General features: G+C 39.8%; 3 protein-coding genes across 4 annotated transcripts in view; 1 reads left to right on the top strand and 2 right to left on the bottom strand.

The window, feature by feature from the left end:
- Positions 1-6191, bottom strand: part of mettl24 (methyltransferase like 24) — a 34537-nt gene extending 28346 nt beyond the window's left edge. Inside the window, exon 1 of the mRNA XM_029425297.1 lies at positions 5602-6191. Within this exon, the coding sequence (XP_029281157.1) occupies positions 5602-5913 (312 nt within the window). The 5' untranslated portion in view covers positions 5914-6191. The remainder of the gene's footprint in view (positions 1-5601) is intronic.
- Positions 6192-10725: 4534 nt separating this feature from the next.
- On the top strand, positions 10726-22542 carry slc22a16 (solute carrier family 22 member 16). The gene is made up of 8 exons (XM_029425692.1): positions 10726-10915; positions 11716-12192; positions 13440-13557; positions 15073-15631; positions 16533-16660; positions 18884-18993; positions 21058-21157; positions 21285-22542. The coding sequence occupies exons 1-8, from the start codon at positions 10869-10871 to the stop codon at positions 21477-21479; spliced, it is 1734 nt and encodes a 577-aa protein (XP_029281552.1). The 5' UTR covers positions 10726-10868; the 3' UTR covers positions 21480-22542.
- Positions 22543-23904: 1362 nt separating this feature from the next.
- Positions 23905-26058, bottom strand: part of usta (uronyl 2-sulfotransferase a) — a 50347-nt gene continuing 48193 nt past the window's right edge. For both annotated transcript variants that reach the window (XM_029425693.1, XM_029425694.1), the window contains 2 exons: positions 25892-26049; positions 23905-25755 (listed from right to left, as the gene is read on the bottom strand). In XM_029425693.1, coding sequence (XP_029281553.1) covers positions 25463-25755; positions 25892-26049 — 451 coding nt within the window. In that variant the 3' untranslated portion in view covers positions 23905-25462. The remainder of the gene's footprint in view (positions 25756-25891; positions 26050-26058) is intronic.

Here is a 26058-nt window from a genome sequence, read left to right as displayed (position 1 = left end):
TACGTTGGCTGTAGGGTTCACCGTCAGCTGACGTAGCCTATATCTAACATACCTCTAACGTAGTCACGTAGGTATTCACGTACTATATTTACGTAGGTAAGTATTCACGTACGTATTCCGTATTCACGTATTCACGTATGTCTAACGTCACGTAACGTAACGTCTGCATATCTTATGAAGCACACGTCGGGTACGTCCGGTAATTTTGAACATGCTCAAAACATCAGCGTTCAACAACGCACCCCAGCGTAACACAGTGAGCTCTTAAAGAATACTACTTATAACTTACCTTATATCAACGTACACCAGCGTGTTGCCCATATTTTGTATACGCCATATTTGTGTATAAATTATGCATTTGTTGGTCATTCGTCTAATACATTTTGTATAAGTAAGTGATACGATATCAATAGGTTAGACATGCGTATCTTTATATGTTCACTTTTCTGATATGGATACGGATACGTGTGACCGGGCATTAACTGAACATATTGTCTTCAGAAAAGTGAGAGTAAATAAATATGTGCAGAGTAGCACCGGGGTGTAGACATATTATATATATATATATATATATATATATATATATATATATATATATATATATATAAAATATTCTCTTTTTTGACAGGAAGCAGTAGGATTTATGGGAACATGCTGTCTCATATTTGAGAAAAGCCTGTCTCAATTGTTGCTCTAAGCAGCAATTTCCTCTTCCAGGACTGTTTTCACTGGCAAGGAGAGTCGCAGACTTTGAAGTTGTTTGACTATATGAGGAGTAATGAGACACTTGTTGCAGTTCACTGCAGGGTCAAAACACGGTTCCCGTTGCTATATTTGCCTAACCATGTAATGACAGTGTTTTAGCTTCATAAGGTTGCTTAAGATGGGAAGCAGGAAGTTGCATAACATTAAGGAATGGGCTGCCATGGAATTGGTAAAAATATTTATGCCATCTAGCATAATCAATTTAAAAGAAAGAGAAAACAAGACGTTGGCATAACTGAAGTCTTGTCCCTGAGCCTCCAAATGTGAACTAAACCGGATGATTGCTGAATATAATTTAGAGAGTAAACATTAGCAATCACAACATATAAATAAGACAACTTTAGTGTATTTCTGCTTTCTTGGTGTCGTCTATTCGCGTCCCAACAGCTGAAACCCTGACACCAAATAGATATTAACCCTCCATCAAACCGGTAAGAAGGCAAACAAGTCAACCCCTAAATCGCTGAAGTAACGTGGGATTATTAACGCGTTACAAAGTAATGCATTATTGCCCAATACTTGTGGTACTTAACAAATGTTAGCATGCTAACAGACCAAACTAGGATGGTGAACAGGGTACTATAGCACTGTTAGCACCGCTATGCCTATACAGCCTCACACAGCTGCTAGCCTGGACTTTTGTGTTTGTAATGTATTTATTCCACATTTTTCATAGAAAGACTTCAGGTTATACATCATAGGTAGGCTTCCTCTCCCACCAATAGCAGTAGGTGAGCGTAGGAGGATAGCATAGAGAGTCATCTGGTGACTTCTGGAGCTATTCGTCTTTTCAGCTGGAGAGATGAAAATGCGTTGGAGTGCTACACTGTGACTTAGGGGCATTAGTCTGTTTATTACTGTGTTAAAGTCAGCAGGCTGAGTCATCAGTGCATGCTGTTTCTGCTCTTCTCTATCTTCCTCTATTTCTCTCCCTTTATTCTTGCTGCTGTTGTTTGGCCCAACACATTTCATGTATGTCTATAAGTTACCAACTCATCCCTCTCCTCTTTTTTCCCAGTGGGGAAGAAATCCTGCAAGAGGTACATGATTAAAGAGGATGTGTGTGAGTGTATTTATGTGGATGTCTGGCAGCTAAGAGATTAGATTTCCTTTAGATTGGTTATTACTAAAACAAACCCTGAGGCTGTCTCACACATACACACACACACACACACACACACACACACACACACACACACACACACACACACACGCGCGCTATTAAGGAGAAATGATTTGTCAGCAACAGTCTGCCCTGTCACCTATCTACACTACAGTGTCTTGGATGCCTTTCTTAATGATATTTTTCTTTTCATTTTGCTCAAAGCCTCAAGGTTAAAAATCCTGAACTTTCAAAATGCAGCAAAGATAACAGAGAAGCTGGCGTTGCGTTTGTGAAGCTGTGTCACCTTGTAGTCATTGGCATGCCGTACACATGTCCTCAATCAACGAGGTAATGTGGAAGAGAAAAGGTTGTTTACTGTTATGATGAAATGGAAGTGCCGCTGGTAACAAGACAAGTATGGAGTTTTATTCACGTCTGAATCAGGACTGAGACACACATAAAACTCTATACGCACATTATACCATAAACAGGTGACACATCTTAATCACATTTCTCAGAGTATAGAGCGTGTCTCCAACCACGGTACAAGTTTTTGCCTTTAATCAACCGTACAGATTATATTGGATGAATAATAATAATTAGATTTGTTATGTACTGACACTGTAACATTTTATATATTCGTGAAATACAGTTGGTTTATGGTTCATGACCGGTTCATTTATATCAAAATCACTCGAATCAATAACCATAATATTTTAAACGTATGTGAGAAATTATATATGTTTTAATTTTGACGTGCAGGTTGAAAAGTTGTGATGAGGTGAGATTGTTTCCAAGGTCAGTGTTTTATGTAAATGTGTTAAGCATTATGATTAACATTTATTTTTGTGTGTCAAACTTTTCAAAACTTCTCCCACAGACATGGATTCACTTCAGGTTTGGTCAGTTTGACCGTAAGACATGTGTGATGATTAATTGCAAAGCCTTCTGGTTTTCGTGAAACGCCTTCGCAAAGACGTGGCGTTCTTCACCACGCAACAGGAAGTTGTTATAACTTCACTGTACTTTTTTCCGATCAGGCTCCAAATTTCACGTGCTTGATAAGAAGCCTGAAGGAAATCCAGACACCAATATTGAGCATGAGTGAGAGCGCCACCTACTGGCAAAAGGAATCAACAACTATCAGACTTTAAGTAATTTCTCAACAAAGTTAATCAGATCCACCTTAAACTGGGTCAGTGAAGTCTAAAGACATGTAGGAAGACACATGCATGTTTTGATACACAGTTTGACTGTTGCGTTCGTCACCATGAAACAGGAAGTTGTCGTAACCTCACTTTCATCATTGTCTGATCTGCTCCAAACTTGGCCTGCTTGATAAAAATCCAGGCCTGGTGACATCTGCACAAAAGTATTGAGCCAAAGTCATGGCGGTACTCGTGCGGCAGGCGTTCCGATCCGCTCCAAATTTCACAAAATTGACAAGTATTCAGACATCCAGACAAAATAAACGTGTACTCGTTCAGTGTGCAGTGGTTGTAACAAGACCGTGGCTGGCACACACAAGAGCGAGGGCCTTTCATCACTGCTTGCAGCTTTAATTTAGTATTGTGGTTTTTATTTCTGTTTGTTTTCTTATTTTTGCCTGGGCGCTCCTTGAAGTTCAACTTTAGCTTCCACATTTACCAATAAAAGATTGAGAATCTTTCCATCACTCCCCTCTTCCCTCTCCATCTCTCTGGGAATGCAACACAGTGGCTACATTTGCTCATCTATTCGCTGTAGACGTGGTCATGACTGTTGCAAAACGTTTCTTTAGTTTGAGTCAGAGTCACAGCAGCTCATAAATAGATAACAGTGAGGTGCAGCTAACTGGTTCTCTTTATGCACTGCAGCAACATGAAACTTAGATCTTTCCGCAATGTGTTGACAGCAGGAAACAGTTATACTGCGGTTGACATGCCAAACATCAAGACAAGGTAACGGAAATACAAAATAACACTGAATGTTGTATTTCAAACCGTTTGATCACTTTAGGCCTTAACTGATGCTTTCCCTTTTAAATGGCACGCTAAACTCCTCGCATGGGAGAAGGAATGCATACTCCAATATTTACAGTAGCACACTTCAACTCACTGAATACCAACTCAGGCTATTCAAACCCCTTGATATTATCCAGAAATTCGGAAATCAATTGGAGCTTTGATTGGCTTTTTAAAGCTAATTTCCCCCGGTGTTTGTGCAGGCTACTGGCTGACAGGCTTTTTTTTTTTTTTTAAGCCTTGCCCTCTCAGCTTCTATAGGAATGTTCTCTTGTATCCCTCCATTGCTATTCATCAGGGTCACTAGAGTCTTGTCATCTTCCTTGCAGAGCAATAGTCCTGCTTTCCAGCCCATTATTTCCTCTGCGTTGCATGAATATGTGCCGAGAGGAAGGAGCAGGCAGCGAGCTAGCGAGAGAGATAAGCTAGAGGAAGGGAGAACAACTAAGAGAAATATGGGTTAGAAGTGGGAGGCGAGACTGAAGTTTTAAATTGAGACCGACACGAGAGATGAAAAAGCAAGAGGAAGGATGAGAGCAGGAAGAACGGGGACAAGGTAACATGACAGAGCAGCAGTGATCTTCGAAATGAGAGCCTAAAGCAACAGAAAGCGAGAAGAGGTGTAAGTAAAAAGAAAGAGGGAGAGAGTTAAACGGCTGCAGCATATGACACAGACATTTCATCAGGGCCCCTTCAGGGCATCTTATGTGACAAATTTTGTGTCAAGAGTGAGCATATGGTGGCATGTAATATTGATGGTGCACGAGTGCCCATCTCTCGATGTGGCATAATAGCCCTGCAGTGATTTTAAAACAACATTTAAAACTCAAGCACTGTTGCTCCTTAGCCTCAAGTTAAGTCATTAAAGATTTAAAGACAACAGCGAACACAAGCATTTCCTGCCCCAAAGTAACACAAAGAAAAATCAGTAGAGAGGAAGAAATAGGGGACTGAAAGAGAGATCAAAGAAAAACAGATGTTTTGTGTGTGTGTGTGTGTGTGTGTGTGTGTGTGTGTGTGTGTGTGTGTGTGTGTGTGTGTGTATTGGTGGTCGGTGGCTGAATGAAAAAGGAAGTGAGAGGGAACAAAAGGGAGATGGATGGATGGAGAGATCAAATGACAAAATAGAGATTGGAGCAAATAGCTGAGATGACTCAAAGGGGAAAAAATAAAAGGCATAAAGAGACACAAAAAGAGGGAGGTGGCAGTTTTGTTAAGCCGGTGCTTTAACACACCCTTCAGAGGTCAAGAGTCAAGCCCCTGGAGTGTGTATGTGTGTCTTGTGTATGTGGATAGCTGTGTTTGCTCCAATAGGCATTGCGTCTGAATGGTTCTTTGTTAGATTTGCAACTGATACGAAAAAGCCAGAGGGGAGTGTCTGGTTTGATTTGTAGTTTGGGTTACACTTACACCTGTTTAAATCGTATACATCCATCAAAAAAAATAAAATGCAGGGAGCTTTGCAGCCGCCAGAAACCTTGGTGCGAAAACTCTCTTTTTCAACTTCAAAGCATCTCAGAGGCGCTCATTGACCATGCATTGATTCTGCTGCCTGTTCTTCCTTCATCACCCTCCTGGGATTACTGAGCTTTAAGCCAGTAACTCGCAGAGACGCAGTGAAAGCTCCTTATTGAGCCGCTCTATGCAGATTTAGGATCAGATAACCTTACAAGAATCTTAATCGCAGCAATTAAGAACTCAGAAGTTGACGGGGGTTATTAAACATACCTTTCTGTGTGGGCGGAGAGGTGGTGAGGGCTCCTCTCTGCCTTCACCCTTCTCCCTAGCCTGGCTGTCTTTCTTAAGTGTTCGAACATAGGAGATTTTCCTTTTAACACTTCTGTGCTGCTCCTCTGCTTCTGCTTTGGTTCTGCTTAGTTGGCCCCAGTTCTGACTAGCCTGGGTGGGACGTCCCAGGGGTGCAGGTGCTCTCCGCCAACCCATTTCCAGGTAAACATGAGCGCACACACACACAGCAGTGAGCAGAACACCCACACGCAGCAGCAATCCCAGGGTGAGTCTCTCTCTGCCCATGTCCATCTACTGTGTTGTCCTTTCTGTCTCGCCTCAGTCCATCTCCCCAACTGGAAGTTTTGTTTTTATCCCATTCTTCCTCTACTTCTTGTCAAAGAGTTGTCCTTCTCTTCTCCTCTCTTCTCGTCCAGCCTCTCCTTTCCTTCAGGTCCGAAGTCCACCATAAGACGAGGAGCAGCAAGTTAATGAAATATCAACATGTCAAAGACACGACTGCTCCTGAATCATCGCACATGTGTGAGCCTGCATCTTAACCTGAATGATTGTGTGTGTGTGCTAGTGTTCTGTCATGAGGCTCTGCGAACAGATTCAAAAGTACAATGTGTGCCGCCCTCTTTGAAAACTTTGGGAACTCCCTCCTCACACTCTCAAATCCCTCTTTTCCCAAACACACACGCCCCTTTAATTTGCCTTCTTTTTCTTTCTGTCAGGCTTATATCACACACACGCACCCCTCTGTTGCTCTGCTCCCTCCCTCTGGTTGCATCTCCCGCCCCACAAACTCGGGTTACTGTGTAACTCTGGATAAGGGCAGGGTCTGGACCACGGGCCCATACCGGTCCCTCTTATCTGCGAAGAAGTTGGCGCTCTCACCAATCACAACAGCTCAGCCTGGATTTGCATGCTTGTGTTATGGCTGCAAAATGTAAGAAAATGGGATCTGAAAAATAATATATGATGTGCCACGCTGCCATACCAAAGAAATTGCAATATTTATTCATTACTCTTATAGTTTAGAAGTGTTTCCTCCAGTACAGGATGCATTCCTGAATGAATCTTCCTGTTACTGGCAATCTCTGGCAATTTACTGAAACTAACTTCTGTGTTTATTTCCCTGGCAATAATTCTCCAAGAATCTATTTGTCAGCCAACGCTGGCATTATTATCGTCACAAGTTACTTCATTAACCTTGCCACTAAATCTACCCTTATTTCAAAACAAATTAATAATCAGAGCTCATTCTTGTGTGGCCCGTTTATTAAATATAATATTGATATTTTAGACTAAAAGAGGACACATCATTTATCATGCCTTACAAAGCGGATTAGTTTTGGACTCAGAAAAGCCCTGCTCACAACAGTTTTGACTGTGTGTGTGTGTGTGTGTGTGTGTGTGTGTGTGTGGGGGGGGGATTATATAATAATGCTGGATAATGATAAGGCACTTTCTGATGTTTAGAATCTATGACAAACTTTTGTGTTTGGATAATTGGTTTATAATAAGCTCTCTACTGCCCTCTTTGGAGTAAAAAGAATACTTCCCCTGCCTCTCTATTAATGAGAGCATTTTCAGGTACATGCGTTGGATGTTATGATCGTGTTGTATTGTCTGATCGGTTTCACAAGTAAATTGTCTTTGTAACATTTGTTTGGAGAGAGGTATATAGAAAGGGTGACATTATGGATATACCATGGACAACACAACATGCTAGTTGGATATGGTTAGTGATGACAACTATGCACTGCGCTCCTCCTGGGAGCTGGGAATTGTATAGTTGGATACTTTTAAAAAGTATGTGTAGTTTATTGCAGTTTTCCGGGATTAAAAACAGTCCTGACGGTGTATGAATGAGTAATGCCAGATATGTTCATGTCTACTGCCATCCAGTGGTTGGACATGAACACTCGTCAGCGCCATATGGAATGGATTACAATTTAATGTGGGTCTGTGAATGCCTGAAGTTATACAAATCAGATGGTAATTGAACTGGTAATGTTACTGAGAGCAATGAGAGTATAGGGAAAGAATGCAGCCTGATAAAGTGACTGAAGGTTCATGCAGAAATGTTTACATTAAGCACAGCCACATTCAGGTTCTCTGTTTCTACACGTGTGCATGTACAGCACAGAGTGGCGATGTGTGCCTGAAAGTGATGACTGTTTGTGCCTACGCAAATCCAGATTCATCCTGATAAAATGAACAAAATGACTAGGAATGTCGGACACATGTTGTGTATCATGCACACAAAGAAACTTTTTTTTTTGTTGTGGCTTTTTCAGATTGAACAGAGGAGATTTTTCCCCCTCTCTGCAGAGCACAGAATTACACATATTGCAATGATTTCAATGAGCATATTGAAAATACCACACCACATAAAATGCAGGGATATTTGCACATCTGTTTCCTTTTCTCATTTCCTCTCTTCTTCTCTTAAGGTCCAGAGAGCAAAGATCATGTTAACTTGGTCTATTGGCCCCTCGTTATTTAGGTGTGCACAGAGTTCAGTGCAAAGATCAAACAGAGGTCAGGCAAAAGCCGACTGTGAACTGTTAACAAAATACCATAAAGGGCATTGTGCTACTTGGACGTTAGCTACTGTTTGATTTTGATAATAACAGATGATTGATCATATAGGCAGAACGTCTTTATCATGACATAATATGGCTCAAATCATTCAGTCAAGGTGTCAAAAAAGTGTTGTTTTAGTAGCAGATTAGATATACTTTGTGTGAGTGTTTTATAGCCCGTAGATAGATCAGCTGTTGGTCCCCATACTTAGTACAAAAAAAGGTGTTAGAGGCGATGGACAAAAGTAAATTGAGCCTCCATTACATTACTTATTAGGGTTATAATTTCAAGATAAAGAGGTGCAGGCTACTTGCCGGTGGGATTTACATGACTCTATCATGTAAACAAACAGCAGGGCCTCATATACTGTATGTACTGTGGTGTATGCAGATTTCACAACACACCAAGTAAAACTGGATACAGCCGGAATGAAATAGATTATTCTGTGTTTTGTTTTTTTGCTAACTGAAAAACACACTGAGTTATAGATAAACTTGTTGCTCGGAGGGAAGCAGCCAGTTGAGACAGGAGCAGGTGAAGTGTTTACTTTAAAAATACTACATACACACACAGTTCACAAAGTCTGATAATGTAATATATCTCTCTCTCTCTCTCTCTCTCTCTCTCTCTCTCTCTCTCTCTCTCTCTCTCTCTCTATATATATATATATATATATATATATATATATATATATATTACATTATCAGACTTTGTGAACTGTATGTGTATGTGTGTATGTGTATATATAAATGTGTGTATATAAATGTGTGTATATATATATATATATATACACATATATATATAAATATCTTATAGAGAAACGGAAAGTTGTGTCAAAACATCTTCCAAAAAGATCTTCCAAAGAATAGATCAAATAGTGGTAATCAATAGTGTGTGTTAAATGATTTGTTGATGTTTAAATGTTACACCTGAAACACTGAGTATTAAAAAAGCAGACCCTTTGTTTATTTCAAGTGTGCACACTGTTTATAAAGTTTCCATCTGCATAAAATTACCTATTTCAATTAAAACTCCACCGTTTGATAATTTCCCTTCGGACGACGTGGAGCAGATGGCGAATCAGCGCTACAGCAAAAGCAAACAGTGTCACAGTTTGCAGTCCTGCTGAATCCAGACGAGGCAAGGTGCATTAAGTCAATACAGTCACATCTACTGCGCATATCAATCATTAATCAAAAGCTTCAAAAGGAACACTTGCAGACACGGACTCACAGAGAGGTTGGCTTGATCACAAGCGGCTTTTGTGTTAAAAATTAGCCTGTGGGTTTTTGGGGATTTGTCTGATCTAAGAAATCCTAAGAGTCAATGTCAACTTGTTCTGTATACTGTATCGCATATAGGGTCCCAAAAGGTCTGATTTACCCTTGAAGACTTATATGCAGTTACAGACTATACTCATTAAACCCACACACGCAAAGACACACAACTCAGGCCACCATTTCATGTTTCGTATCATGTTTCTGCGTTTTGAGTAAAGCTAATACGATTAATCGATTAACTGTTCGATATTTCCTGATTCCATCGTTCCATCCATTTGAGAAATCATGCTTTTCCTTGTCTTAATTAAAGTAAACTGGATATTTGTTGGGGTTCGGTCTAAACAAAGCTGTGTATGGATGTCACTTTCGGCTCCAGGGAGGTGTAATGGACATCTCTTTATTATTTCCTGATGTTTCACGGACCAAACGATTAATCGCTTAATCAAGAAACTAATGGGCAGAATTATTGATATTGATTATTGATACGCTCTGAGCCACCAATCTATTTTAAAAGCACGCCGTAATTCAATTTGCAGTATTCATAATCTTCATGGTTCAGACTTGTTGATGTGAGAGTTTTTACATGGCAGCCATATCCCCTCCTGCTGCCGTTAATCAACAATACAAATCAGGCATTAGATGCAGCTCTAGTTTGAATTGAGTGAAACAAATTGAAAGGGGGACAACAACAAAGATGCCTATTGTTGGTTTAGTGATTAACTATGACCTTGTGAAGATTGTGAACTCAGCGGCTCATTACCACTATGAATAAGTTGTAAATGCGGGCCATATTTTCAGCAGCTGCTTGTTTCATTGGCTTTTGAGAAGGTTGATCTGACAGGGCTAACACCTCAGAAGAAATATGGCTCCATGATGTCAGAAGTCCAGTGTTTGCCCTTTGGCAGTCTATTTACAACAGAATAAACATACTGTCTACATTATACATTATACCATATGAATGGGTCAGAAAAAACTGACAGAACAATTGGATTTATCTTTATATTAATTCACTTAAAATAATTAAAAGAAAACAAAACTTCAAACAACACATTAGAATGCATTATTTGTGTTTAAATAGCGACCTTTCTCTGTGACGTCCCAAAATCGAACGTTTTTTCCCGCTGTTTTAGCCGTTGAAAGTGGACCCCTCGTTTGCCTGGGTCTGTGTGCGCGTGCGTGTACATGTAAGTGTGTGTGTGTGTGTGTGTGTGTGTGTGTGTGTGTGTGTGTGTGTGTGTGTGTGTGTGTGTGTGTGTGTTTTAAATGTATGTGCGCTCCTCCTACCCTCACTCCGCTCCGTGGAAGTCACAGCTTATTATTTTGTGTTGATCCGTTACCCGCTGGGGAGAGAGACGCTCCGGGATCCACGACGCACAAACTCACCGTGAGAGAATGACCGGCGTAGAGAGAATATTCGACGAGCTCGGACATTTCAAAAGGTATTGGCATATTTACTTTGCTCTGTGAATTAATTTGGGGGTATTTTTTTTAGTATCGTCAACAGTTGGGTAGCTTTTGAATCGTCAATCCTCAACGTCTGAAGTATTTTTTATTTCCATGTTACGTATGCGTTTTTGAAAACACTAACTCATGCCATCTGCATTGCATTACTTACTTTGGATGATTTTAACGTTTTGGTCTTCCACATCTAAATGCTTACTAAGTACTAAGTGCTTACTAAGAGCCTCAGAGGAACTTATGTGAACTCTGTAAATATTTGAAAGATAACTACATTATTTATATTGTTAGTGGAACTACAGTATCTCTATCACTCTTTTTGAATTGCATGAAAAGTAAAGTAAAGAAAAGAAAAGCGACAATTGAACTTTTTACCAAATTTTCCAGTTTCTCCCTTAAATTAAAAAAAGTGCTGAATAAATGAAATTCTTCCAATTAGTATGGTTTTTGTGCAGTTTATCCTTTTGTAGTTTTCTTCAAACACTTGTTTTGTACCTGAAAAGAACAATTTACATTTCAAGACACAATCATTTATAATATATGTGAAGGTCAAGGGTGAGACTACTTCACTTGTCCAGCTTGGCTCAACATTTCTATTAAATCCAATTAATTGATGCTGATTGGGTTTGAAATAATCACTGTTTTTTTACACACTTGAGAAGAGCTTAATGTATGCATTAATTGTTACTGTGACCTTTTTGCAGTTATCTGTTAAATGGGAGAACAAATCCCTCATAATCTCCTCTTCAGCGTCTTTATAATGCATTTTCTTTCTCTCCAGGTTTCAGGCATGTCTGTACTTTGCAGCCGTCTTACAGGCCGTAGCCTGTGGGATCCACTACCTGGCCTCTGTCTTCTTAGTGCAGACGCCAAACTTTGTGTGCAGTGGGCCCGGCAACATCACAGATATTCTATATGGTAACCTGACGGCGTCTAGCCTGGAGGACATCTTGCCGATCTTCAAGGCGGGGACTGGGCCCTTGGTGGTGAGGACGGCCGAAGGAGAGCAGTGGGAGCTCAGCCGCTGCCACTACGCCCATCGCATCAACCCACAATACTTTACCTACGACTTTAATGGCAACAAAACAGTGAAACTGTGCAGTGGGAACTTTGTTTACGACCACACTGAAATTCACCAGAGCATAGTGACGGACTGGGACTTGGTGTGCGAGAGAGAGTGGCTGGCCAAGCTGTGTCAGCCAACCTTCATGCTGGGGGTGCTGATTGGAGCACTGCTGTTCGGGGACATTGCTGACAGGTGAGCAGGGGCTGCAGGAAGGGGGAGGAGAGGGAGGGTACTTATTCAAACAGGGGAGGACACATTTTAAGACACATGAAGTAGAGTTTCACCATATAAGGAAGTTCTTTTCACGTGTGCATGGAAACGAGCACAGGTTCAAGTAGTACAGAATGTGGCTGAGAGAGCCTGCCTTTATATTCCTTTACACATGTAGTCATAACTTCAGGAGACACCGTAGCTCTTCTGCCTCAACATTAAACATGATGCTGTCGTCTCTCATGCTCAGTGGTTGTTAATATGTGAGCGCAGGACTGAGAGGTATGATGAGAGTGACAGTCAGGCAGTAAAAATTGATGGTTGGTGTGGATGATGGCATTGATGTATGACAGACAGGAAGGAAGAAGAGATTAGAGCACACTTTCGGCAGATCAGGTGACCTAGCCAAACAGTTCAGTCAAAACTGAAGTGATCAGCATTTAGAAAGATGTCTTCCACCTATCTAATAAGTTTAAGGATGAAGTGCTAATGGCAATGGTTATTATTAGTTAGTTAATTCACACCTCACTGTATCTGGTGTTGTGTTTTTATCCATGGTCTTATCCACCATGACTAATGGTTGGTGCCTTTGCAGGCTCAGCATTGTCAAAGTATTGGTCCCCATGTGGTACTCTTAACACAGAGCTGGAGAATATTGGTGTTAGATGTTGTTCAGGTAGAATTGAGGCAAATCTGTAAAGTTTGAAGTGAAGGGTTCCTCGCACAATGCTGCAGCGAGTATTATGATTTCTTAACTGCAAAAGGTTGCTCGTAGGGCTGTCCTCGACTAATGAAATTCTTAGTAGACGAACAGGCAAATTATTTTGTTGTTTCATCAATTATGCTGATTGACAGATCTGTAAAACTGAGTTTCTCCTCAAAGAATCACTTTAAATGTTGTTGTTTTTCCAGAGAAAACAACCAATTAGTCGACTAACTACTAGTTGCTAGTATCACAGTTAACATTTTAATGCTGAACCTCAGTGGCTTAAACAAATAACTTACTTTTGATGTAATATGTTATATGCTATGCAATGCCTACATCATAATGTTGGTCTGGTAATAACTGTTGACTACAGCATTATATTGGACTGCTGCTGCAACTGAAAGTCCCTACACAACTTTGACAATTAAATGATCCTTTATTCAATGCATTGCTTACATGTTAACTTCAGGTTAGCTCAATGACTCTGTCTGTCTGTCTGTCTGTCTGTTTCTCTGTCCTACAGAATTGGTCGCGTGAGGATCCTGATGTTCACCAGCCTCTTTCAGTTTGGACTCGGGGTGTCTGTAGCGTTCTCTGGAAACTATTATATATTTGTGGTGCTCCGCTTCCTCCTTGCCATGGTGAGTTCAGTGTGTGTGTGTGTGCACTAAATGTGGTAGTGTATCCATGCGTGACAAATCAATGTATGTGGATATTACTATTAACACTTGCACCCAGAGCCAGTATGAGACAAGGGAGGTGCCTTACTTTCCACGTTCTGCGTTCTGTGCTTTTTTAGGTTCATTATGTGTCTAACCCTAACCCTTTCTTAGCCAATCGCTTATGTTCTCTATGAATACCACATGCTGTTAGTCATATTGCAGTGACAAACCAAACCAAAGCATGTTTTCTCCAGCTGTGTATAGTAAGAACATAACTTACTAAAACTGTCTAACTTTAACTGTGAAATTGAATGAAGTATTTACCCTAATAAGCGTTGAAATATAATCATTTACAGTCATATTTAACAAGGGAATGCAAGACATTTGCAGACGTTAGACCATCATTTGATCACATTATTCATGATCAAGGGGATTAACGGTTATAGAGGAAGAAAGTAAGAGTGTCTTTAAGTTGTTTTTGTATCTCTATGTACACATAAAACAACATGTTTACAAGGCAAAGGAAGGGAGTCATTACAGTTCGCACGGCAGTAAAGTTGTGCTGAAAGAGCCCTTACAGTTTGTCCACTGTTTCGACACTTTCCGTCTACTACTCATCCCCCCCCCCCCCACATCCAGTCCTGCCCAGCTACAGCTGTTGTTTTTCACATAGAATCAGACTCTCAGATAGTGAAGGCTTATACTGCAGAGCCACACTAAACATAGTGCAGACTCAGTCTAATAAGCGGGGACTTAACACCTAATTACTGCCATATGTCTTACACTGAGATAAAAAAAAAACACAATTTAGGAGATCAGACAAAGAAAACAACATTCAACATGTTGCGTGTATGTTGCAGTTACATCAACATATAACTGCGCATTATAAATCTTCCTGTGGTATTGAACTGTATATGCATCTAAATGGAAAGGAGTTCATCCAGTGAACCACTAGAGCAAGCAGTAATGCTCGTTCTCAACTTTAAAGCATGACTTTTAAAAGACCAAATGAACCTTTTATTTCTTTCAAAAATGAATACTTGAATTCATACGTGATATAATTCACCCTTGATCAGTTCAATAAACTCAGCGTGTTTTGCTCATAAAATCATAAAATGCAGGTCATTCCAGACCCAGTCAGACTGTGCCAGGAATGACCTGCATTTTATGATTTTATGATTCTTTTCTACTTGTGCTACTTTTACATTTAGCATTTACCTTTATCCAAAATTGCTTCTTGTGGCCGCAGCGTCTGCTGTTCAAGAAAATGTACTAGTACTAACGCAAAGTGCTCATACTGTAAATGCATTTCACTGTCAATAATGCAATCTTGTATATTAAAAATGTCTTTTGTGAATCAAGCAATCTTTTGTAACAAATGACCTTTGCAACTTCAAACGCCTGCATCAGGAGCCTATATAGCAACTGACAACTCTAATCCTTTTTATGCATCTCCTCTCTTTCTTTCCTTCTTCCCATCTTTGCGTTTGGCAGGTGTCCAGCGGCTACCTCGTGGTGGTGTTTGTCTACGTCACCGAGTTCACTGGGAGCAAGGTTCGCACATGGACCTCTATGCACGTGCACGCGGCCTTTGCTGTCGGCATCATGGTGGTGGCTCTGACCGGTTACCTGGTACGGGTCTGGTGGATCTACCAGATCATCCTCTCCATATGCACCTCGCCCTTCTTGCTCTTCTGCTGGAAGTTCCCGGAAACGCCCTTTTACTTGATGGCCAAGGGTCGTTACAAGGACGCTCAATCCCTGGTGGACACGATAGCCCGCTTCAATGGCCTTGATTGCAGGCTGAAAGTGCACGAGCTCCTGGAGCCAGACGAGATAGAGAATGGCAAAGCTCTGCAGGAGGAGGCAGAGGAGCGGCCATCGCCGTCCGAGAAGAAGCTGTCCATCCTGGATCTGTTCGGCAGCTGGAGGATGGCGGGCCGCACGTGCACAGTGTGGGCCATCTGGTTCATTGGCAGCCTGGGCTACTACGTCTTCTCTTTGGGCTCTGTCAACCTAGGAGGAAACCAGTACATGAACCTCTTCCTAGCTGGTAAGTGTTTGGCTGATGAGCGTGAAAGTGCATGAACAGAAAGAGGGAAATGGTGTTAATGGTCCGGCAAAATGATACAACATCGTCCTGCTTAGGCCATCCAAAGTTAAATATTAGTTAAATTATATTTGTTTTTGTAGCTGGATTGTTGACAAGAGCCGTACTTTCTTTACAACATGTGTTTTGTTTAACTGCAGCGTGGGTTTGTGTCCATGTGTTTCCTTCTTTCTTTCTTCATATCAGTGTGTGCGCAATGAGGCTGTTTGCCAGGTTTAGCAGGATGCTATTTAAAACTGGAGAATCTCAGCGATGTTTGGCAACGTTTATGCTCTACATTATAAACTGTAATGTTCATCTATATTACTTAGGATAATATTATGTTGTTGGGAAGACGGTGAGGTCATTTCTGTTCTCCAGTTTGGCTTCCCTTTGTTTACTGCTCTGTTTTTGGAACTATAGTCAAGTGAGCCTGTGTAACATCTGTTCCGTCTTCTGATGAAGAAAATAAGATTTTGAACGGAACTTTTCATTTAATGCTATTTTGAAACAATGGGGGGGGTTTCCCTTTTTCAGGTTATTATTATTTCTCACAAATGCACATCTTAAATACACTAGTCATGTATGGGAATTACATTTTTTATAAATTCATCAGTTGATATGCAGTATTTCTATTAAATGTACTTTTTTCCTCTGATTTAATTTGCTTCCTTTACACATTACAACATTTATAATCCCCATTTAGGTCATTTGAGGACATAGAGCAGAGCTCATTTGGGAGGCTGAGCTTCACCAACATTGTAGATGCCGGTTATTTAGGTCCCCTAGATAGAATGTCTTGCTGTCAGTCTTCCAGTTCCACGATGACCACTGACCGACAGCTGCTGTGATTTCATCTTTCTAGGTGCAGTGGAGCTCCCCTCTTATCTGGTTGGCTGTTTTGCAATGGATCGGATTGGCAGGAAGAAGACTTGTGCCCCAGCTCTGCTCCTGGCCGGGGTCGCCTGTATGCTCATCATTGTGGTACCTGCTGTACGTACCGAGAGAGTGTGTGTGAGAGAGAGATACAGAATGTGTTGGTATTTCTTCCATCATGGACACTTTTATTTATTAGAGGCTATAAACTATAAACACAACACAAGTTGTATTGGCTCCGTAACAAAAGTCATAAATATTAGTTTACTAAATTCAAGTTTGCGACAAGAATTGTGTTACAAACCTTTTCATACATATTTGTCCCCAAATTTAGAAGAGTTGGCTAGATGCCACACAAATCATTCTGTCATGTTCACTGCAAGAAAATTACCCTTCAAGAAACGGCAGAAACAGGAGTCGGCTGTAATATAAGGCTATTTAAAAAGATTTTATCTTCGAATACGTCTGGGCCTTTAGATCTGTTGTTGTTGAACCCTGATATACGACACATGCAGTTCCTAGTATGGGTCTTCTGAGCGCTGACCCGAATTAGTGCTGCTTATAGTTGGCTTGACAAACATCTGCTGCATAATGTCCAAGTAAATAGGACCTTTGACATTGAAAGCCATTCTGAACAGAGCGGTCAGCAAAGGTGAGATGAAAAATAACAGCCTGGAGACAGAAGGACAGCGAGTCGTCTGCCTAGCTATCCTTTGACTTTCTCCTCACTCTGTTTGTGTCACTGTAGTAACTTCTGCAGGATGACACAACTAAATGAAGCTCCATTTGCAGGCTTACATACACTCCATATACCAGAGTGCATGTGACTTTGTTTGCTAAACTACATGGACAAACATACTTTAGCTATATTCTATAAGAGTTTCACAGTAGAATACAGTGTCAGGACCAACGTACAATGGATTCTATTCTTATCCCATGAGACCAGTTCACAGGCAGTTAGCTAATGCTAGCTTGGCAGTCTTTAGTATTATGAGAAGGATAACTTATCTTCTCTTCCTTCCCTCTTAGTTGCTGCACTCTTAAAGTTACATTGTATATGCAGTACAGACATTTTGTATACTTCCTCGGCCATTGGTGCGTGGGTTTTTGATAATGTCTGAACCTCATATTTTCATTAACTAAATTCACTAAAGATCTTCTGTTCTGGGTTTCTATCCACTCTTGTTAAGCAAGTTTCTTCATAAGTTTCTGAAGGTTTGTAATGCAATCATTGCACTTAAAACCTCATTCTGTGTCAAGGAGCACTGTAACAGTCTCCCTTAGCGTCTACCCCGAGTGCTCTTGCTTTTGAATGCTGTGTTTGCCTACATAGCTACACTGTGTGGTGTTAATGAGGGAGTTACCGTAATAGCTCTCTCAAGCCTTACTTATTTCAGTGGCTTTACTTACCCCTTTCTGTATATTTTGTCCAAATATAACAAGTATAGGTTGTACTAGACAGTATAGCGTTTTAGCAAATCTGGCATCTGCACAGGACTACTTGTAATAGAAATAAGGTTACCAGTGATCAGCTCAGAGAGGACAGCAAACATTCCTGTATGTGTTATATATTCACTCACTTTACAAGAACACTTTCCACATGCACATGCATCACATACGCACACTGTCCAGTTGTAAGTGCCATTTAAAGATGTGTATGGCAAGTAACAGGCCATGCAGGACGTCAATATATATTTGTTAATGATTATTTATTTAGATTTTTTCCCTTTATTATATAGAACAGCTGAAGATAGATAGGAATGGGTGAGAGAGAGGGGATGACATGGAGCAAAGGGTGGCTCCAATACCAAGAAATATGTGCCAATACAGATACGTATGTACTGTAAATCAATATCTATAATAAAATCTTTGGATATTTTCTTTTTTTTCCACACATACTTGCAGTATAAACACATGCATAAATGCGTGAAAATAAATTGTTTTGTTTATGTGGTTCCAACGTACCAAAAGTATAACAATGAACTACATTAAAGTGACTGTGGGAGCAGTCATCCCTTCAGTTTATTAGATCACTTATGCTCAGCATGAGCATGAACTCCAGTTCATTGAGTGACGTGAGAGAGTCTGTGCTCTTGTTTAAAGCTCGACCATTAGGAGAGTCAGTAGTCTAATGAAAGGTCTGAAGGTCAAAGGTCAAGTGTTTGATGAAATCAGCTGACATATTATTTACATAATATCATTTAGGGTTCTTCCAGGGAATTTTGCTCTTCAAAACAAAACAGTTTCTGTTTACTTTACTACGCAACACGCGATAAACATGAGAGTTTTTCCCACTCGCCAACTGACTTCTTTATCCCCACCATCCCCCTTTTCTTACAGGACATTGATGCCCTGGCCATCGCTCTGTGTATGACGGGGAAGTTTGCCATTGCCATTGCCTTTGGTCTCATCTACCTGTACACCTGTGAGCTTTACCCAACCATTATCAGGTAAGTGCGAAACAGCAATACATACATACATGTCTATCAAGAAGTTCAACTCATACAGACAGGTTCATTGTCGATGTCCACACATCATTTCCAGTACAAAACATTTCCATCTTGAACATAGTCACATTGATAAAAGCCCATGAGCAGCTGTTGCAATCTTTGAAATCAGCTAATCATCTGTGAGATGTTTTTCTTCACACGGAGCAGATGTTAGTCCCTCTGCATGCGCCGTCAAACAGCTGATGGCCTCGTGTAGAGGGGGCATTAGGCGTTCGATTGACACTTGGTCTGAGCCAATCGGAGCTTCCATTCGATTTCTACAGCCATCAAAGCCAATCAGTGTCAACCTGATAAGGAAGTGCCAGCCCTCTTCTTCTGTTTACAGACGGAGCCTGCAGTAGTCCAGTCTAACGGAGACTATTTTATTATGTAGCCAATGAACTGCTCAATCGTTAGACATCTGACACTCATGCTTTATTTTTTAAAATGTTGTAATTGTTTTCATAATTGTATTTATTAATGACAAAATACAAAGAAAACACACTTCCCTTACTTTGTGTCATTACTACTGACAGGGATAATTGGGTATATAATAGTTATTTATAGTAAAGGCCAATAGTTATTTATGTCCTTTTTATCAATAAATATTATAATATCTCCAAATGCAAAGCTTGTGCATGCCTGGTGTTATTCTTAGAAAAACCTGTGTAATAATTGGAAGTTGTACTTCATAAGACTTGGTTCTATGTGTTTATTGTGTTTTCCAGTCCATACCTACCAGCTATACCCATCTTCAGGCACCTTTTTCAACAACAAACTTCAGGCGGAGTGTATTTTCTTAAAATTCAGACCACTATTACTCAGTGTCAGAAGCACTTGGAGTGATTAATCAATGTTTTGCAAGAACAATAAGAGAGTTTTGAATGAGACCAAAATCATGCATCTGGTGCAAATGGTTGAAGAGCAGCTTTCAATATACTTTGGGTATGTCGTTTGTAGGTGTTTATCGTATTTTCGAGTAAAGTCCCCCCACCCCTTAAGAGGTTAAACCTCTTTTGCACTTAATAATAAATAATCAACGAAGGAAGAGTTATGAGTTTCATTAACACTGTATGTATGTGTGTTGGAAAAATATTCCTAATAACACCACGAAGTCAGGATCCAAATCAAATGAAAGGGTTTAATCTATATTCTTGCAAGAAGGAGCTGAGTTTATACATACAAAGGATGATCAAACTCACACACACACACACACACACACACACACACACACACACACACACACACACACACATGTTGTAATGCTGCCATGTGTTGCTCAGCAACTGTCTCTGCCTCAGTATTTATACCTAATTCAAAGGACAGGAAGTCATGAAGAGCTTCCAGGTCAGTCTTCCTTTGTTCACACGAGATGGGGGTTTACAGTTAACACAGACGTGCTGATCAATCAACTCGGGTACCAGACGTGCTAATCAATCTACTGAGGACAGTTTTTTGAGCAGTTCACCTCCTGTCCCCTGCTGTGTTTAACACTTAGTAGTTCATGTATTTTCCCATCAATGTGTTTTTGTAGATTTACCCCTTTCCACATAATATCATTATGGGCACATTAAAGTTGCCAGTTCAGTGACTTTTCATGTCAGAAACATAGAGAAAGCCAAGAAACGTAGTTTGAATGGACAGTCGTACCAGTCGTTTATGCAAAGCCGCAGATATGAAACTCTTTTTGATGAAAAATGTATAGTACAGTAATAATAATAATAATAATAATAATAATACATTTTATTTATCAAGCGCTTTTAAAAGGTACTCAAAAACGCTTTTTACAGGTACATATAAGATAAAAAAAAACACGACATCAACATTTAAAATACATAGCAGTAATTACACATTAAAAGCAGATCTGAAGATGTGAGTTTTGATTTGAGATTTGAACATGGAGAGATCGGTACAGTCACGGATACTTGAGTTTTTAAACAGGAATTGTGTTCTCATGTCTGTACCCCGATGTCACTGAATCTGTCTTCTCTAATGTTGCTGTTGTTGTGTATGATCTTCTTCCAGGTCTCTGGCAGTGGGTAGTGGCAGCATGATGTGCCGTGTTGGCAGTGTGGTGGCTCCCTTCTGTGTGTACCTGGCTGATTTCTGGATCTACCTACCTCAGGTATACATGTTCTCTTTTTGGTTGTTCTCTCAGAACAACAGATATTATTTAATGTTTAATTACCTTGTCAATGCTGTTATCTTTGCCCCAATTTATTATATCTTTATTCATCACGCTCCCTGTGTAGCTCATCGTGGGAATCCTGGCATTTGTTATTGGATTGCTGACATTGTTCTTGCCTGAGACCCTGGGAAAACCTCTAACAACCACTTTGGAAGAGGCTGAAGCTCTGGGACGCGAGCCCAGCAAGAAGAACTCAACCCCGGGCATTAAAGATGCTGAGGACACGTTGGAGATGAAACAACATGAAGCCAAGGCCTGAGTTGGAAAACCAGAGAGGTTGACGCACATAGCAGCTTTGTTGGGGAAAAATAAAAGAAAGAATTAGAGGAAACGATGGCTTCCAAAAACTGAAGTAGTAACACCATTGATTGAGTGGATTCTTGAAAAAAAATGGGAAAAAACACTTTAAATAAGATGTTTGTTGACATTTTATTTCTTTAAGGGTGACCAACAGAAAAATAATTTAAGGGTGCTGCGACAAAAATGCAAAAAACAAAGTCGTACTAAACTGGAATTATCCTTTAAAAAAAGGAGTGAGCACGTCATATATGCACTGTGATTTAGTTACCTCTCTGAAACAGTAATCATATGTGGTTCTGCATCTCTTTCTGGAACATAACATATTTATTCATATTGATTAAACACACAATGAAAGATATCTAATTCCCATGATCCAAACAATATAGTGTTTTACTCTAACAAAGAAGTGCCTTATTTCTCATTTTTAAAAGCTTTTTTATTATGTTCAATTATATTTTGTTCTTTTTAAATCTCAGGGCATCCACTTTTGGATATCACTGTGAAATGATCATAAATGTACCTTTTACTTTTACACTCAGTTGCATCTTGTTTAAGATGCCATTTCTCAGCTTTAACTTTGTTATCTAATGTGAGCGTGTTTGTGTGCATGTATTAGTAAGTACAATAGTTGGTGTTCTACATGCTTATTCTGTGTATGCAATCTAGGTGTTGGACATACTGCATAAGAGTAATACTACATTACAGTATGTTCTTAAGTCAAGATGTGATCTCCAGATGTTTGGACCAAAGACAGAAATGAACCATAACTGTGCAGAAGTAATCACCTGCTTTGAAAAATTTGTAGTTTACTACTATCATGTTTTTGTTTCATATCAAACAGGTGTGTTGCTTTAATCTGAAAACAATAAATCATGACAATCAACTTATATGACAAGACATTTGATCCTCAGGTGATGAAAGTGCTCAGGTTCAGTCTTCAGTTCTGAACAGTTTTACTATTGACAGTATACATGTTTTATATGAAGTTTCTTTGTTTTGATTGGACTAATAAAAAATCCTCTTTAATACACTACACTTTTACATTCTGTTTTTTTTTATATGTATCTGCTGTAACAACTGATAGCAAGAAAAAACTGTTTTGATAAATGCCTGCAAGTTAAAAGCGCTTCTTCTTCTCTGTCTGTCGGTCAAGGGTTCAACCTGGTGCTGGAAAAGTAGGGAATTTATTTTTGTCTTTCGAGGAATATAGAGCATGTCTGGGAATAGGTCAACGACACTAACAGCTTCTTATATGCCAGTGCAGAGGAGGTCCCAAGTGCCCCAAACCTTGCACCACCCAGCACATGAACAAACCCTCTGTTCAACTTTGGGAGTAGAAAACTATGCAGCTTCACAACCCGGTGTACAGTGAGTGCCTGTGTGTTTGTGTGGAGGGAAAAGCTAAAGTTATGAAGTTATGCACTTCACTTGAACCTTAACAGCCAGGCTGCTAATGCGAACTTCCAGTCACACACTCTGCCATGATATTGATACCCCAAATGGTGCGCGTGCGTGTGTGTGTGTATGTGTGTGTGTGTGTGTGTGTGTGTGTGTGTGTGTGTGTGTGGACCATGAGAAAGGATAGGGTGTATGCAGGAATCTTTTTTAAGACCATTTCCAAACATTTGAATAGTTCAAGTTCTAATGGGATCAGCTAAACACTTAAACTTAAGTTTAGAAATGAACATTTTACAATGGTTGTAAGAAAGCAACACTAAACAGTTTTAGTTGCTAAGACTTATAATGCAACATATGCAACAGAAATGTCTTATAGTACGCAATGAAAAAACTCATAAAAAGTCTTAGTATTGTATGTCATAAAAACGTTATAAAAAAGTCATAGTATAGTATGTTATAAAAATAAGATCATAAAACAGTAATGAAAAAGTAGTACTATATTATTGTATGCCATAAACAAATAAACAGAAAAGTCAATGTATAGTAAGCCATACAATTATTAATTAAAAAAGTCATAGTATAGTATGGCATAAAAAGTCCTTGTAAAGTATATCATAAAACAAAGTCTCAGTATACTGTCATAAAAACTATTTTAAAAAGTCATTGTACAGTATGTCAAAACAAATTCTTCGTATACAGTATACCATAAAACAAATCATTGTGTATTATGTTGTTAAAAATGTAAAAAGAAAGTCATAAAAGAAAGTATAAAAAGTCATTGTATAGTATGTTATAAACAAGTCATAGTTTAGTATCTCATAAAGAAGTAAAGAAATAACTAGTTGACAATAGTGCTGCTCTTTCAGGACCGTGTGCATCATGGGGGATTTGAAGAAGGTTGAGGTAGAATGCAGCATTCCTGATGGGAAGACGAGGCGACCACTAACACGTTTATCAAAAACCCAAAGTAAAGCGGAGACAATAGCTGCAATAGTTAAAAGACATTTATTTTGAAGACTATAAAATGATGGACTCCATTAGTTGTTGTTAACAAGTTTTCAGCTGTTGATATAAACCCATTCTAGACAACCTTATAATACCAAGAATAGTTTCATAGCCGCCAGAAACCAAAGATACAAATGATCAAGTTATAAAACATCTTTTTTTCCTTCCTGAGAATCTTATCTGGAATGCAAATGAATACAAAATAATAAATTAAACTGGCAAAAAAAGGAAACACTGAACACAAACCAGGACAATGAAAAGGTACAGACAATAATGGAGACTAGGGTATAGTGAACTACGTAGCTGACAGTCACATATTAGCTTATGGTTACTGTTCTCTGTATGATTTGCACATGAATAATGAAAAACATGCGCTCTGAATAGCTGCTGGAGGATTACACTTTTGAGAGAGACAACAAACCTTGAACAGCGACATAATCCTATATGAAATGAAAGGCAAATATGTATCCAGTTTTGTGACCAAACCCCTCATTTCGCTGCAGAATTTCAGGAAAAGTCACCGTTGAAAAGTGCAGTGTATATATTCATACAGTTTTGTAATGCATCGCAGTAGAAACACTGGTATTTGGCAAGCTCAATCTTTTAGACTTTGGATTAAACAAACTACACTCCATAAATGCTTTTTAATGTTTGACTCTCATCAAATGACCCGTCCCAAATAATTAATCTATGCTCAAATACACCGCCGGTTTGGTCAAATTCAATCATTCATGCACACACAGTTGGAATTCTTTGAATTCATAATCGAGTGCTTACTTTTTAACCCTCATTTATACCTAATAATATCTTACAAATTAAACAAAATGTTATAAATCAAATACTATAACAACTGACTTGCTTATGTCACAACTCTACCAGCTGTGCACAGAGGTTTCCTGTCAGTTACAGGAACTCTTAGCGAGGTTTGGCACTTACAACAGTCCTAGACAACTAATATACAAAAAAGGGTTTTGGTACTTTTATTTTATTTGTGGATACCATTTCCCATTCCAGCTTTTAGGACATTAACCCAAGTATGAACTTGGGCTATGTCTCTGAAGTCCTCTCCTACAGTAAACACCCCCAGCGACCAATATTTCCCAACACAATTACCTATTCACATCTTCCGCTAATCTCTCCTGGAGATTACAGCGATGATGTTTTTGTTTTTGTTTTTACATTGGCCCAAAAGCGAGCTCAAATTAAACAAAACTTGAATCAAGCAAGTTGAGCCTAACATTATTCCCAACTGTCCTTGGACATTATATTTTTTTAAATAGAGCATTTTGTCCTTCCAATTACTCAACCCTATCGTCCTCAGTGCTGAGCCTGTCATGATAGGAGTCTATTGCAAATGGAAAACAGAGCCCGAAAAAACACGAGCGTCAGGATCCACACACCCCTAAACACACCTCACTTTTCTTAGGAATGCTGAAAGACGGGGAATGCCCCCCTTTGCCCTCAGGCTGCGTCCAGCTATCTCTAGCCAATCAGCTTCTTTTTTTTTTTGGCTACATCCACTGTTTATCAAACAGCCTTTTAGGGATGGACCAGCCAGCTGTTGGCATCCTCCAAGTCTGCGTCCAGCTCCTCTTCTTCATCCAGAGGCTCTGGGGTTCGGAGGGCAAGCTCTCGTAGGAAAGAGGGCGAGTGGGCGGGGGGTTGTGAGACAGACTTGAGGCCAATTTTTTTCTTCATGAGGTGGAACTGATCTCGGATGAAGTTGTAGAACTCATACTCGTAGCGCATGCGGTGATACAGCACCTGCAGGGCCTCCAGAGTGGGCGTGTGTTTACGTACTGTGCCTGTCATGTTCCCCATCTTCTTATAGTCTGCAGAAAGAAGATGGAAATAAAACAAAGAGCCAGAGGAAGTCAGTTCAGTGCATTTTGATAGGAATCCAATCAAAGAATCAAACGACAACATACACCACTTTCACATTATTATTTATTTTTAAACGTTTCCCACCAGGGCTCTTGTAGATGTTGAGTACTCCAGTAAAGTAATGAGGTAAGAGCCTCTCCAACAGGAGCAGAACATCCTCCAGCTCCTCCAGGATACCCACAAGGAGGTAGTTCTCCAGCACATTCTGTTTGGCCCTCTCCAGAGCCCATACTCCTGGCTCCCTGATGGAC

Source organism: Cottoperca gobio, chromosome 24 (assembly GCF_900634415.1).
Source record: "Cottoperca gobio chromosome 24, fCotGob3.1, whole genome shotgun sequence".
Classification (NCBI taxonomy): Eukaryota; Metazoa; Chordata; class Actinopteri; order Perciformes; family Bovichtidae; genus Cottoperca; species Cottoperca gobio.
The sequence above is the reverse complement of the archived record's forward strand: the minus strand, read 5'-3'. Positions and strand labels throughout refer to the sequence as shown.